Source organism: Manis javanica, chromosome 2, assembly GCF_040802235.1.
Source record: "Manis javanica isolate MJ-LG chromosome 2, MJ_LKY, whole genome shotgun sequence".
Classification (NCBI taxonomy): Eukaryota; Metazoa; Chordata; class Mammalia; order Pholidota; family Manidae; genus Manis; species Manis javanica.
Genome location: NC_133157.1, coordinates 93,982,299 through 93,994,858, shown reverse-complemented (window position 1 = coordinate 93,994,858; position 12,560 = coordinate 93,982,299). Strand labels below are relative to the sequence as shown.

At 40.6% G+C, this 12,560-nt stretch overlaps 1 protein-coding gene across 1 annotated transcript in view; it reads right to left on the bottom strand.

Moving 5' to 3' along the window:
* Positions 1-12,355, bottom strand: part of PTPDC1 (protein tyrosine phosphatase domain containing 1) — a 29,484-nt gene extending 17,129 nt beyond the window's left edge. The window contains 6 exon segments of the mRNA XM_073228911.1: positions 6,711-6,848; positions 8,922-9,040; positions 9,275-9,355; positions 11,333-11,504; positions 11,992-12,206; positions 12,208-12,355. Of these exon segments, the coding sequence (XP_073085012.1) occupies positions 6,711-6,848; positions 8,922-9,040; positions 9,275-9,355; positions 11,333-11,504; positions 11,992-12,206; positions 12,208-12,293 (811 nt within the window). The 5' untranslated portion in view covers positions 12,294-12,355.
* Between the last annotated feature and the right edge of the window lie 205 nt (positions 12,356-12,560).

The following is a 12,560-nucleotide window of genomic DNA, read 5'->3' as shown; positions in this document are numbered from 1 at the left end:
TCAAATGAGGCCCAAAGTCAGTAGAAGGAGGGACATAATAAAGATTAAAGCAGAAATAAACAAAATAGAGAAGAATAGGGGAGCCAAGATGGTGGCATGAGTAGAGCAGCAGAAATCTCCTCCCAAAACCACATTTATCTATGAAAATATAACAAAGACAACTCTTCGTAAAACAGAGACCAGAGGACACAGGACAACATCCAGAACACATCCACACCTGTGAGAACCCAGCATCTTGCGAAGGGGGTAAGATACAAGCCCCGGGCCGGCGGGACCCGAGCACCCCTCCCCCCAGCTCCTGGCGGGTGGAGAGGAGTCAGCAGGGAGGGAGAAGGAACCCAGGACTGCTGAACACCCAGCCCCAGCCATCCAGACGAGAGCGCAGACAAAGTGCATGCATGGGGTCCTCGATACTAGGGAAACAGGGCGGCAGGACTGTTGAGTGGGTGCCTGAAGCCGACACCAGAGAACAAAGAAACAGGAGCGGCATTTTTTTTTTTTTTTGGTGAGTGCTTTTTGGAAGTCTTAAAGGGACAGGGACCCTAATACTAGGGAAACAGGGAAGCAAGACCGGTGAGCGGGGGCCTGAGACCGGCACCTGAGGACAAAGAAAATCGTGCATTTTTCTTTTCTTTTTTTTAAAAATTATTTATTTAATTTTTTTTTCTTTTGTTGTTGCTGTTGTTGCTTTGGTTTGGAGAGTGCTTTTTAGAAGTCTTAAAGGTGCAGGGCAGGACACTTAGTCCAGACGCAGGGATTCTGGGGATCTCTGGGCACTCTAACCCCCTGGGCAGCAGGGAGCACAGACACCCCTCATGGAGATAAATAGCCTCCCAGCTGCTCCCCCACCAAAGGGGCTCCACCATTTTGGAGCAGCCGCCCGAGCCAGGCCACGCCCACAGCAACAGCAGAGATAAACTCCATACCAGCGGAGCAGGAAGCAGAAGCCCTGTCTGCATACAGCTGCCCAGCACAAGCCACTAGAGGTCACTATTCTCCCAGGAGAGGAAGGCCACAAACAAACAAGAAGGGAAGCTCTTCCAGCTGTCACTCGTACCACCTCTGCAAACTATCTCTATCACCATGAAAAGGCAAAACTACAGGCAGACAAAGATCACAGAGACAACACCAGAGAAGGAGACAGACCTAACCAGTCTTCCTGAAGAAGAATTCAACATAAAAATCATGAACATGCTGACGGAGATGCAGAGAAAAATGCAAGAGCAATGGGATGAGATGCAGAGAAAAATGCAAGAGCAATGGGATGAAGTCCAGAGGGAGATCACAGATGTCAGGAAGGGGAAGGGGATCACAGAAGTGAAACAAACCCTGGAAGGATTTATAAGCAGAATGGATAAAATGCAAGAGGCCATTGAAGGAATAGAAAACAGAGAACAGGAACGTATAGAAGCTGACACAGAGAGAGATAAAAGGATCTCCAGGAATGAAATAATACTCAGAGAACTATGTGACCAATACAAAAGGAACAATATCCGTATTATAGGGGTATCAGAAGAAGAAGAAAGAGGAAAAGGGATAGAAAGTGTCTTTGAAGAAATAATTGCTGAAAACTTCCCCAAACTGGGGGAGGAAATAATCGAACAGACCACGGAAATACACAGAACTCCCAACAGAAAGGACCCAAGGAGGACAATACCAAGACACATAATAATTAAAATGGCAAGGATCAAGGACAAGGAAAGAGTTTTAAAGGCAGCTAGAGAGAAAAAGGTCACCTATAAAGGAAAACCCATCAGGCTAACATCAGACTTCACAACAGAAACCCTACAGGCCAGAAGAGAATGGCATGATATATTTAATGCAATGAAACAGAAGGGCCTTGAACCAAGGATACTGTATCCAGCACGACTATCATTTAAATATGATGGTGGGACTAAACAATTCCCAGACAAGCAAAAGCTGAGGGAATTTGCTTCCCATAAACCACCTCTACAGGGCATCTTACAGGGACTGCTATAGATGGGAGCACCCCTAAAAAGATCACAGAACAAAACACACAACATATGAAGAATGGAGGAGGAGGAATAAGAAGAGAGAGAAGAAAAGAATCTCCAGACAGTGTATATAACAGCTCAATAAGTGAGCTAAGTTAGGCACTAAGATACTAAAGAGGCTAACCTTGAACCTTTGGTAACCATGAATCTAAAGCCTGCAATGGCAATAAGTACATATCTCTCAATAGTCACCCTAAATGTAAATGGACTTAATGCACCAATCAAAAGACACAGAGTAATAGAATGGATAAAAAAGCAAGACCCATCTATATGCTGCTTACAAGAAACTCACCTCAAACCCAAAGACATGCACAGACTAAAAGTCAAGGGATGGAAAAACATATTTCAGGCAAACAACAGTGAGAAGAAAGCAGGGGTTGCAGTACTAATATCAGACAAAATAGACTTCAAAACAAAGAAAGTAAGAAGAGATAACAGAGGACACTATATAATGATAAAGGGGTCAGTCCAACAAGAGGATATAACCATTATAAATATATATGCACCCAACACAGGAGCACCAGCATATGTTAAACAAATACTAACAGAATTAAAGAAGGAAATAGAATGCAATGCATTCATTTTAGGAGACTGCAACACACCACTCACCCCAAAGGATAGATCCACCAGACAGAAAATAAGTAAGGACACAGAGGCACTGAACAACACACTAGAACAGATAGACCTAATAGACATCTACAGAACTCTACATCCAAAAGCAACAGGATATACATTCTTCTCAAGTGCACATGAAACATTCTCCAGAATAGACCACATACTAGCTCACAAAAAGAGCCTCGGTAAATTCAGAAAGATTGAAATTCTACCAACCAATTTTTCAGACCACAAAGGTATAAAAGTAGAAATAAATTCTACAAAGAAAACAAAAAGGCTCACAAACACATGGAGGCTTAACAACATGCTTCTAAATAATCAATGGATCAATGAACAAATCAAAATAGAGATCGAGGAATATATAGAAACAAATGACAACAACAACACAGAGCCCCAACTTCTTTGGGATGCAGTGAAAGCAGTCTTAAGAGGAAAGTATATAGCGATCCAGGCACACTTGAAGAAGGAAGAACAATCCCAAATGAATAGTCTAACATCACAATTATCGAAACTGGAAAAAGAAGAACAAATGAGGCCTAAAGTCAGCAGAAGGAGGGACATAATAAAGATCAGAGAAGAAATAAACAAAATTGAGAAGAATAAAACAATAGCAAAAATCAACGAAACCAAGAGCTGGTTCTTTGAGAAAATAAACAAAATAGATAAGCCTCAAGCCAAACTTATTAAGAGAAAAAGAGTCAACACAAATCAACAGAATCAGAAATGAGAATGGAAAATTCACGACGGACTCCACAGAAATACAAAGAATTATTAAACCTAGAAGAAATGGACAGCTTCCTAGAAAAATACAACCTCCCAAGACTGACCAAGGAAGAAACACAAAAGTTAAACAAACCAATTACGAGCAAAGAAATTGAAGCGGTAATCAAAAAACTACCCAAGAACAAAACCCCGGGGCCGGACGTATTTACCTCGGAATTTTATCAGACACACAGAGAAGACATAATACCCATTCTCCTTAAAGTGTTCCAAAAAATAGAAGAGGAGGGAATACTCCCAAACTCATTCTATGAAGCCAAAATCACCCTAATACCAAAACCAGGCAAAGATCCCACCAAAAAAGAAAATTACAGACCAATATCCCTGATGAATGTAGATGCAAAAATACTCAATAAAATATTAGCAAACAGAATTGAACAGTATATCAAGAGGATCATACACCATGACCAAGTGGGATTCATCCCAGGGATGCAAGGATGGTACAACATTCGAAAATCCATCAACATCATCCACCACATCAACAAAAAGAAAGACAAAAACCACATGATCATCTCCATAGATGCTGAAAAAGCACTTGACAAAATTCAACATCCATTCATGATAAAAACTCTCAGCAAAATGGGAATAGAGGGCAAGTACCTCAACATAAGAAAGCCCATATATGATAAACCCACAGCTAACATTATACTGAACAGCGAGAAGCTGAAAGCATTTCCTCTGAAATCGGGAACTAGACAGGGATGCCCACTCTCCCCACTGTTATTTAACATAGTACTAGAGGTCCTAGCCATGGCAATCAGACAAAACAGAGAAATACAAGGAATCCAGATTGGTAAAGAAGAAGTTAAACTGTCACTATTTGCAGATGATATGATATTGTACATAAAAAACCCTAAAGACTCCACTCCAAAACTACTAGAACTGATATCGGAATACAGCAAAGTTGCAGGATACAAAATTAACACACAGAAGTCTGTAGCTTTCCTATACACTAACAATGAACCAATAGAAAGAGAAATCAGGAAAAGAATTCCATTCACAATTGCATCAAAAAGAATAAAATACCTAGGAATAAACCTAACCAAGGAAGTGAAATACCTATAGCCTGAAAACTACAAGTCACTCTTAAGAGAAATTAAAGGGGACAGTAACAAATGGAAACTCATCCCATGCTCATGGCTAGGAAGAATTAATATCATCAAAATGGCCATCCTGCCCAAAGCAATATACAGATTTGATGCAATCCCTCTCAAATTACCAGCAACATTCTTCAATGAACTGGAGCAAATAATTCAAAAATTCATATGGAAACACCAAAGACCCGGAATAGCCAAAGCAATCCTGAAAAAGAAGAATAAAGTAGGGGGCATCTCACTCCCCAACTTCAAGCTCTCCTACAAAGCCATAGTAATCAAGACAATTTGGTACTGGCACAAGAACAGAGCCACAGACCAGTGGAACAGATTAGAGACTCCAGACATTAACCCAAACAAATATGGTCAATTAATATTTGATAAAGGAGCCATGGACATACAATGGTGAAATGACAGTCTCTTCAACAGATGGTGCTGGCAAAACTGGACAGCTACATGTAAGAGAATGAAACTGGACCATTGTCTAACCCCATACACAAAAGTAAATTCAAAATGGATCAAAGACCTGAATGTAAGTCATGAAACCATAAAACTCTTAGAAAAAAACATAGGCAAAAACCTTTTAGACATAAACATGAGTGACCTCTTCTTGAACATATCTCCCCGGGCAAGGAAAACAACAGCAAAAAATGAACAAGTGGGACTATATTAAGCTGAAAAGCTTCTGTACAGCAAAAGACACCATCAATAGAACAAAAAGGAACCCTACAGTATGGGAGAATATATTTTTAAATGACAGATCCGATAAAGGCTTGACGTCCAAAATATATAAAGAGCTCCCACGCCTCAACAAACAACAAACAAATAATCCAATTAAAAAATGGGCAGAGGAACTGAACAGACAGTTCTCTGAAAAAGAAATACAGATGGCCAACAGACACATGAAAAGATGCTCCACATCACTGATTATCAGAGAAATGCAAATTAAAACCACAATGAGATATCACCTCACACCGGTAAGGATGGCTGCCATCCAAAAGACAAACAACAACAAATGTTGGCGAGGCTGTGGAGAAAGGGGAACCCTCCTACACTGCTGGTGAGAATGTAAATTAGTTCAACCATTGTGGAAAGCAGTATGGAGGTTCAGCAAAATGCTCAAAACAGACCTACCATTTGACCCAGGAATTCCACTCCTAGGAATTTACCCTAAGAACGCAGCAATCAAGTTTGAGAAAGACAGATGCACCCCTATGTTTATCACAGCACTATTTACAATAGCCAAGAACTGGAAGCAACCTAAATGTCCATCGGTAGATGAATGGATAAAGAAGATGTGGTACATATACACAATGGAACACTACTCAGCCATAAGAAGAGGGACAATCCTACCATTTGCAGCAACATGGATGGAGCTAGAGGGTATTATGCTCAGTGAAATAATGTAGGCAGAGAAAGACAAGTACCAAATGATTTCACTCATATGTGGAGTATAAGAACAAAGAAAAAAACTGAAGGAACAGAACAGCAGCAGACTCATAGAACACAAGTATGGAGTAACAGTTACCAAAGGGTAAGGATTGGGGAGGATGTGTGGGAAGGAAGGGGTAAGGGGGAAAAAGGGTCATTACAATTAGCACGCATAATGTAGGGTGGGGGACATGGGGAAGGCAGTATAGCACAGAGAAGCCAAATAGTGTTTCTATAGCATCTTACTACACTGATGGACAGTGACTGGAATGTGGTGGGGAGGTGATAATAGGTGGAGTCTGGTAACCATAATGTTCATGTAATTGTACATTAATGTAGCAGAATAAAAAAAATAGCTGGTGCAAAATGCTTAGTATATCAGGGGAAACAATACTTGCTATTTTCATTATTATTTTGGTTAAGGAAGATTACATTTTTAGAAGAAATGATGTATTAGAGTGTTGATTCTTTTTCTTTAAAGAAGAAAACCATATCACCAGAGTGGTCATTCAGCTAGCTGTGGAAACCCACCTGTTTATTAAATGTGATGAATTTTCAGCCCTAAATAATTCAAAAATACTATCAGGAATATATGGTCATTTATTTATACTTTCTTTTAAAGATACTTTTTTTGAATTCTTTTATTGAATTCTTCAATTTGATTTCATAGCTTTGACAGGATTCTGAAAAATATTTATCCTCTAATATTAGGAAATATTATTCCATTTATGTTTAAATATGTTATAAGACAATAAAGACACCTTCCAGAACTTACCTGTCCGACCAAGGCCTGCGTGACAATGGATAGCCACTTTTCCTTCTTCTAAGGCAAATGTCATCACCTTCACCATATCTAAGAGGGTAGTAAGAGATGCTACCCCATAATCCTTCCATCCGAAATTGTAGAAATAGACTGGACAATGAAAAGGAAAACAGAAAAAAAGCAGTTATTGAAACTTCCATTTCAGTGAATTCATACATTCTACCTGGAACTTTCTACCTTTGCCATTTTGTCATCAAATGTCAGCACATCCTAGCCTGGCATTCTTTCTACTGGAGCTAGGAAAAACACTTGCATAGACATTTGAGGAAAGTGAATGAATTCCTAAAAAGCAGATAGCTATAAGGCACACTTATCTCACTGGATGTGTAGTTTTCTATATTTCTAGTAAGTTTCTTACTAACATGTCTTATAAAGCACATTCTACATTACTGAGGACATTTCTTGCTGAAATTTAGCTAGAATTAAGGAAAAGCAGAATTGTAAATTAATAAAATCAATGATCCATGGCAAGTCATCTATTCCTCAGGTGTGCAGGGAAAGCATACAGTCTCTTTTAAGGATGGGAACATGTCTGCAAGGCTGATAAATGGCTAAAGCAGCACACGTATATCTTCCACCTAGTGAGGAAAAGGCAAGAGATGAGCTTCTTAGAAACAAATTCCCCAAATTCAGATGGCCAACAGACACATGAAAAGATGCTCCACATTGCTAGTCATCAGAGAAATGCAAATTAAAACCACAATGAGATATCACCTCAAACCAGTAAGGATCACCACCATCCAAAAGACAAACAACAACAAATGTTGGTGAGGTTGTGGAGAAAGGGGAACCCTCCTACACTGTCGGTGGGAATGTAAACTAGTTCAGCCATTGTGGAAAGCAGTATGGAGGTTCCTCAAAAAGCTCAAAATAGAAATACCACTTGACTCAGGAATTCCACTTCTAGGAACTTACCTTAAGAATGCAGTAGCCCAATTTGAAAAAGACATATGCACCCCTATATTTATCGCAGCACTGTTCACAATAGCCAAGAAATGGAAGGAACCTAAGTGTCCATCAGTAGATGAATGGATAAAGAAGATGTGGTACATATACACAATGGAATATTATTCAGCCATAAGAAAACAAATCCTACCATTTGCAACAACATGGATTGAGCTTGAGGGTATTATGCTCAGTGAAATAAGCCAGGCAGAGAAAGACAAATACCAAATGATTTCACTCATGTGGAATGTAAGAACAAAGAAAAAACTGAAGGAACAAAACAACAGCAGAAACATAGAACCCAAGAATGGACTCAGTTACCAAAGGGAAAGGGACTGGGGAAGATGGGTGGGAAGGGAGGGAGAAGTGGGGGAAGAAGACAGGGGGCATTACGATTAGCATGTATAATGTGGGGGACATGGGGAGGGCTATGCAACACAGGGAAGACAAGTATTGATTTTACAGCATCTTACTACGCTGATGGACAGTGACTGTAATGGGGTTTGTGGGGAGGACTTGGTGATGGGGGGAGTCTAGTAAACATAATGTTCCTCATATAATTGTAGATTAATTATACCAAAAAAAAAAAAGAATATTTCAACTCGAAAAAAAACCCCACAAGTTCCCCAAATGGTCAAATGGCACAGGTCGAGGCTTTCAGCCCAGTGTGAATGACATGTGTTTACTGCATCCCACCCCAAAGCTCTCATGATGAAGGAGCTTCTGGGATTGTCATAGGAAGAATGCCTGCCTCCACCTTACCCAGGGGCAGAGCTGTGCAGTAGCACAAGCACGAGTGAGTCCAGGTTCCTTTCCTACCACCACGTGTAAGCTGTGTGATCCTGGGTAAGTCAAAACTCAATAAGCCTGCGTGGCCTCATGTGTGAAGCAGAACTGGCAACTACGTAACATGACTGACTGCTCTAGGGATGAAATGAGAAGGCAGGTCTGGCACACTGTGAATTCACGCAGGCATCATTTCTATGGGGGCTCCTTCCAAGATCCCTTTCAGAGGGCAAAAGAAATCCTTTAATTTCAGCAGCGATCCCACGAGGAATGGAGCACTGTCTAAGTCAAAGTAGCTCACCCTCACTTATGGAAACCCTGCTGCCACACAGGAAGAATTTATCCTACCATCTTTTCAACCTAGAGCTGAGCAAACAAAAACCTCTTAGTGCTGTCCTTGGTTCCTCATGGAGACGATGTGGAGGGACTTACTGCCAGCTTCCATGAAAGCTTCAGGAAGGTACGTAAAGCCACTCTCCTGTTCCAGAGGGTTCCCACAGCTGGCATGCTCCCCAGGGCGCTGCAGGTTGATGACTGTTTTTATGCCATGGCTTAAAGGAAAAATAAAAAAATCAGTCACATCAGGAGCTAGCATTTTAAAAAAACGAACTATTTTCGGCATTAATAAATGTTATCAGTTATTCTCTAAACCTTAATTCCTTATTTTAAAACAGTTCTTCATTGTTTATTGTTCAAATGAAGGCACTTTTCCATTTTAAGTCAAAGGCAACAGAAAAGAAAACATGAGCTGGCTGAGGAAAGCACGTAAACAAACTGGCACTTGCCTTTGGAACTGCTCGATGACACAGTACTTCTGGAGGAGCTCGGTGGATGGGCGAGCCATGGCCAGGATGTTGTCAGTTACCCTACAGATGGGAGGAGGGACTGGTGAGATGCAAGACCAAGAACGTTCCAGCTCCACTTTCTATGATTTAACAACTCAGTAAGAATTTCTTATACAAATCTGGATTCAATTTTGCATCACAATTAGGATTCTGAGAAACATAGTTTCTTAAATCCCTGGAAAAAATTCTAGGACACAGAGTATTCCTGGACTCTAGCAAAGCATGTTCAAAACTCTCATGAGATTCTAGTGGACATGATGTTGAAACCTCAGCAGGCAGCAAAGGTGACAGCCTGGACTAGCTACCCACAGGTAATGCCTAAATGAGAGGGCCAGCTGGGAGGCATATTTAGGCATCCAAGGATGTGCACCTCACTTACTTAATGTATGAAGTATGGATGATGATGCCTGCCTTGCAGGGTTGGTGTGAGAATTCACTATGCTGTGGATGTAAAGTCTTTAGAACAAATCCTGGCATGTGGTTATGAATAATGAGTAATTATAGTTTAGCAAAAAATATGGGCTTTGGAATCAGACAGATCTGGTTTTAAATGCTTGCTTTTCTACTTTATAGCTGGGTAGCAAATCACTTAATCTCTCTGGACCTCAATTCCTTCATCAATAAAATGACATTAACATCTACTTCACAAGAGCTATAAGAAGATACTAATTTGAAGTGTCTATCACACTGCCTGGTCCATAGCCAAAAGAATGTGTATGAATGGATCAAGGCTCACAAATAGCCATCCTTCCTTTGGATCTGGCTTCACTCTTCTCTGGTTGAGTCTCTTACCGGAGGCCTAATGAAAGATCTATCAGATAGGCTATTGGAAGTTGTGGGTCACAGGACTCTGAGGAGTAACAGAGATACCAGGTGAGCGTGGCAGGATCCGGAAGGATACCACTCCTCCACCCAACCCCCACCCAATGCCTGAAATTTAACAGGGAGCCCCAAAATTCAACAGCAATTAGCATAAGATGAGGAGAGATGCAACAAGGGGACAGCAGAGCTGAAAAAGACTAAGATAGCATAGTCTACGATAAACCAAAAATATTAATGTGACCTCAAGCTATAGTATGAGAATTTACTTTTCTGACTGCATCTCAGGGAAGTGCTTTTTCACAACATTCTTTAAGAAAGACAGTGATAGTCTAGAATATGGTCTGTGGAGCATGATGGTGACAGCTGAACTTTGGGTGTATCACCACACATGTACCCAGCAAATCCAATTTGCAAAAACACAGCTAGCAAGTAGATAAGCCAGTTGATAGATTTCTAATTTATAAATGGATTCTTGCCATATAAAATGATTCACTAGTAGGGTTATTTAAACAGTGAATTTCTTCTTAGTGTGTTTCAAATGTGATTTGGTTTATTAGAATTTGCCAGAGATATCACTGTATTAAAAAAGGTGTATTTGATGGTTTGCTATTAATAAAAGGCAGTATAATCAAATAATGAATGGACTGCACTTACACACCATAAACAATGCAAGCATCTTACACTGCCTACTAAACTTATTACAGACTGGAAGTGTATTTGTGTGAAAATGATTCCTTTCATACAGAATATAGGAACAATTGAAAAATGAGGCTAAAGCTTACCTGTATGAGAATGAAAAACTACATATGTAATCTTGTAATTTCTCAAATTTATAGCTGAACATTTTAATTATTTCTAGCAACTTTTGAACTTCAGAGCTATGCACTACTATTTCATTAAGATACTTTATATAGATCCTTTGACTTGATTAAAAAAAACCCTGTGGGATTGGTTTCATTATTTGTTTTACAGATGAGGAAAACAGGTTCAGAGTGCCTGTGTAGGTAGACCAAGGCCGCACAGTTTGTCAAGCAGCAAGGCCCAGAGTGGGAGCAAGGTCCTTTGCCTTCAAAACCCCACATTCTCCTCCCACGGCCATTGCCTCCGCATCACCTACAGCTTCATTCCCTACTCAGCACCCAGGGATAGCGACTGAACACTGACAGAATCACTTACCAGGATGAGTAGACCCCTTTGATGGCTTGCTCTTGTTCGCTCCAGCGGGCTGGGTTTTCATATTTGCATGCTCTGCCACCACATGCCATAGAGCAGGCCACATGTCCAGGAATGACATGCCGTAAACGCTCTCCAACTTTCGTATACTTTGGTGTTGGACGTTCTGAATTTCCTAGAACATACAAGGAAGGGAAGATTTAAAAACTCCATTCTTCAAACTCTTAGTAACACGGAAAACAGCTTCCATTTTATCTCAAGTTTGTCGATGAGAAGCCAGTGCTAAATCCCCTTCATTTTGTCAGGAATAAATTGTTTCTTCTCATCTAAATGCACTATCTCTTAAAATAGAAAAGGCTTTCTTCACACAGTAATCTCCACATGTCATACTGGTAATGAGAAGGAAGAAACTGTAAAAGCAGATGTTTTACAAGGGGATAAGTTTTGTTTAAAAACTATTATTCTTAATGAAAAAACACAGGACATTCAACCATTTCATCTCCTAATACATATCAATAAATCTCAGCATAACAGGCAATAAAAAGCATAACATAGAATTAATAGTCAAAATTTTAAAAGGTATAAACATGGCACAGTGCCTTCACAGTCCTTAAATTTAAACTCCAAGGTGCAACAATCTTTAAGAAGTAAGAGAGCTTTACTTTTTCTCTGGGGGTCAGTTGGGTTTCTTGCAGCACAGCTGACAGAGGACACTGCCACCATCACCTGGAGAGAGGACGAGGAGAGGATCTTGGCGGCGGAGCTGCGCCGCCCCTGCTGTGGCCGTGGGACAGGGTCGGAGGCAGAGTGCCGTCGGCCCTGGAGGAAGGAGCTGAGGAAGGGTACTGCTGAGCACCGCCGGGGCGGGTCCTGCATGGCTGGGCTCCCAGGAGGAAGGGTCTGCAGGCGAGGAGATGTCAGCGCCAGCCTGCTCAGTGATGAAGTTACCCTGAGCCACAAGCATCACTCTGCGTGATCTAACAGCTATTCAGGATAGGCTGATTTGTTTCCATGGTGATGAACAAAGAAACTACTGATTCCCACTCAGAGCTGTACAGGCAAAATCCCATATGAATAGATTGCATTTTGGACAGACTGTTCACATACAGAGAAGAATAACATGTTACTTTACATTGATTATTCCTAAACTGTAAACTTTTCTATTTGGCTTCTCAAATACATTTAGAATATCTGGCTGCTCAAAGAATTACATCTAAAATGCTATAATAGA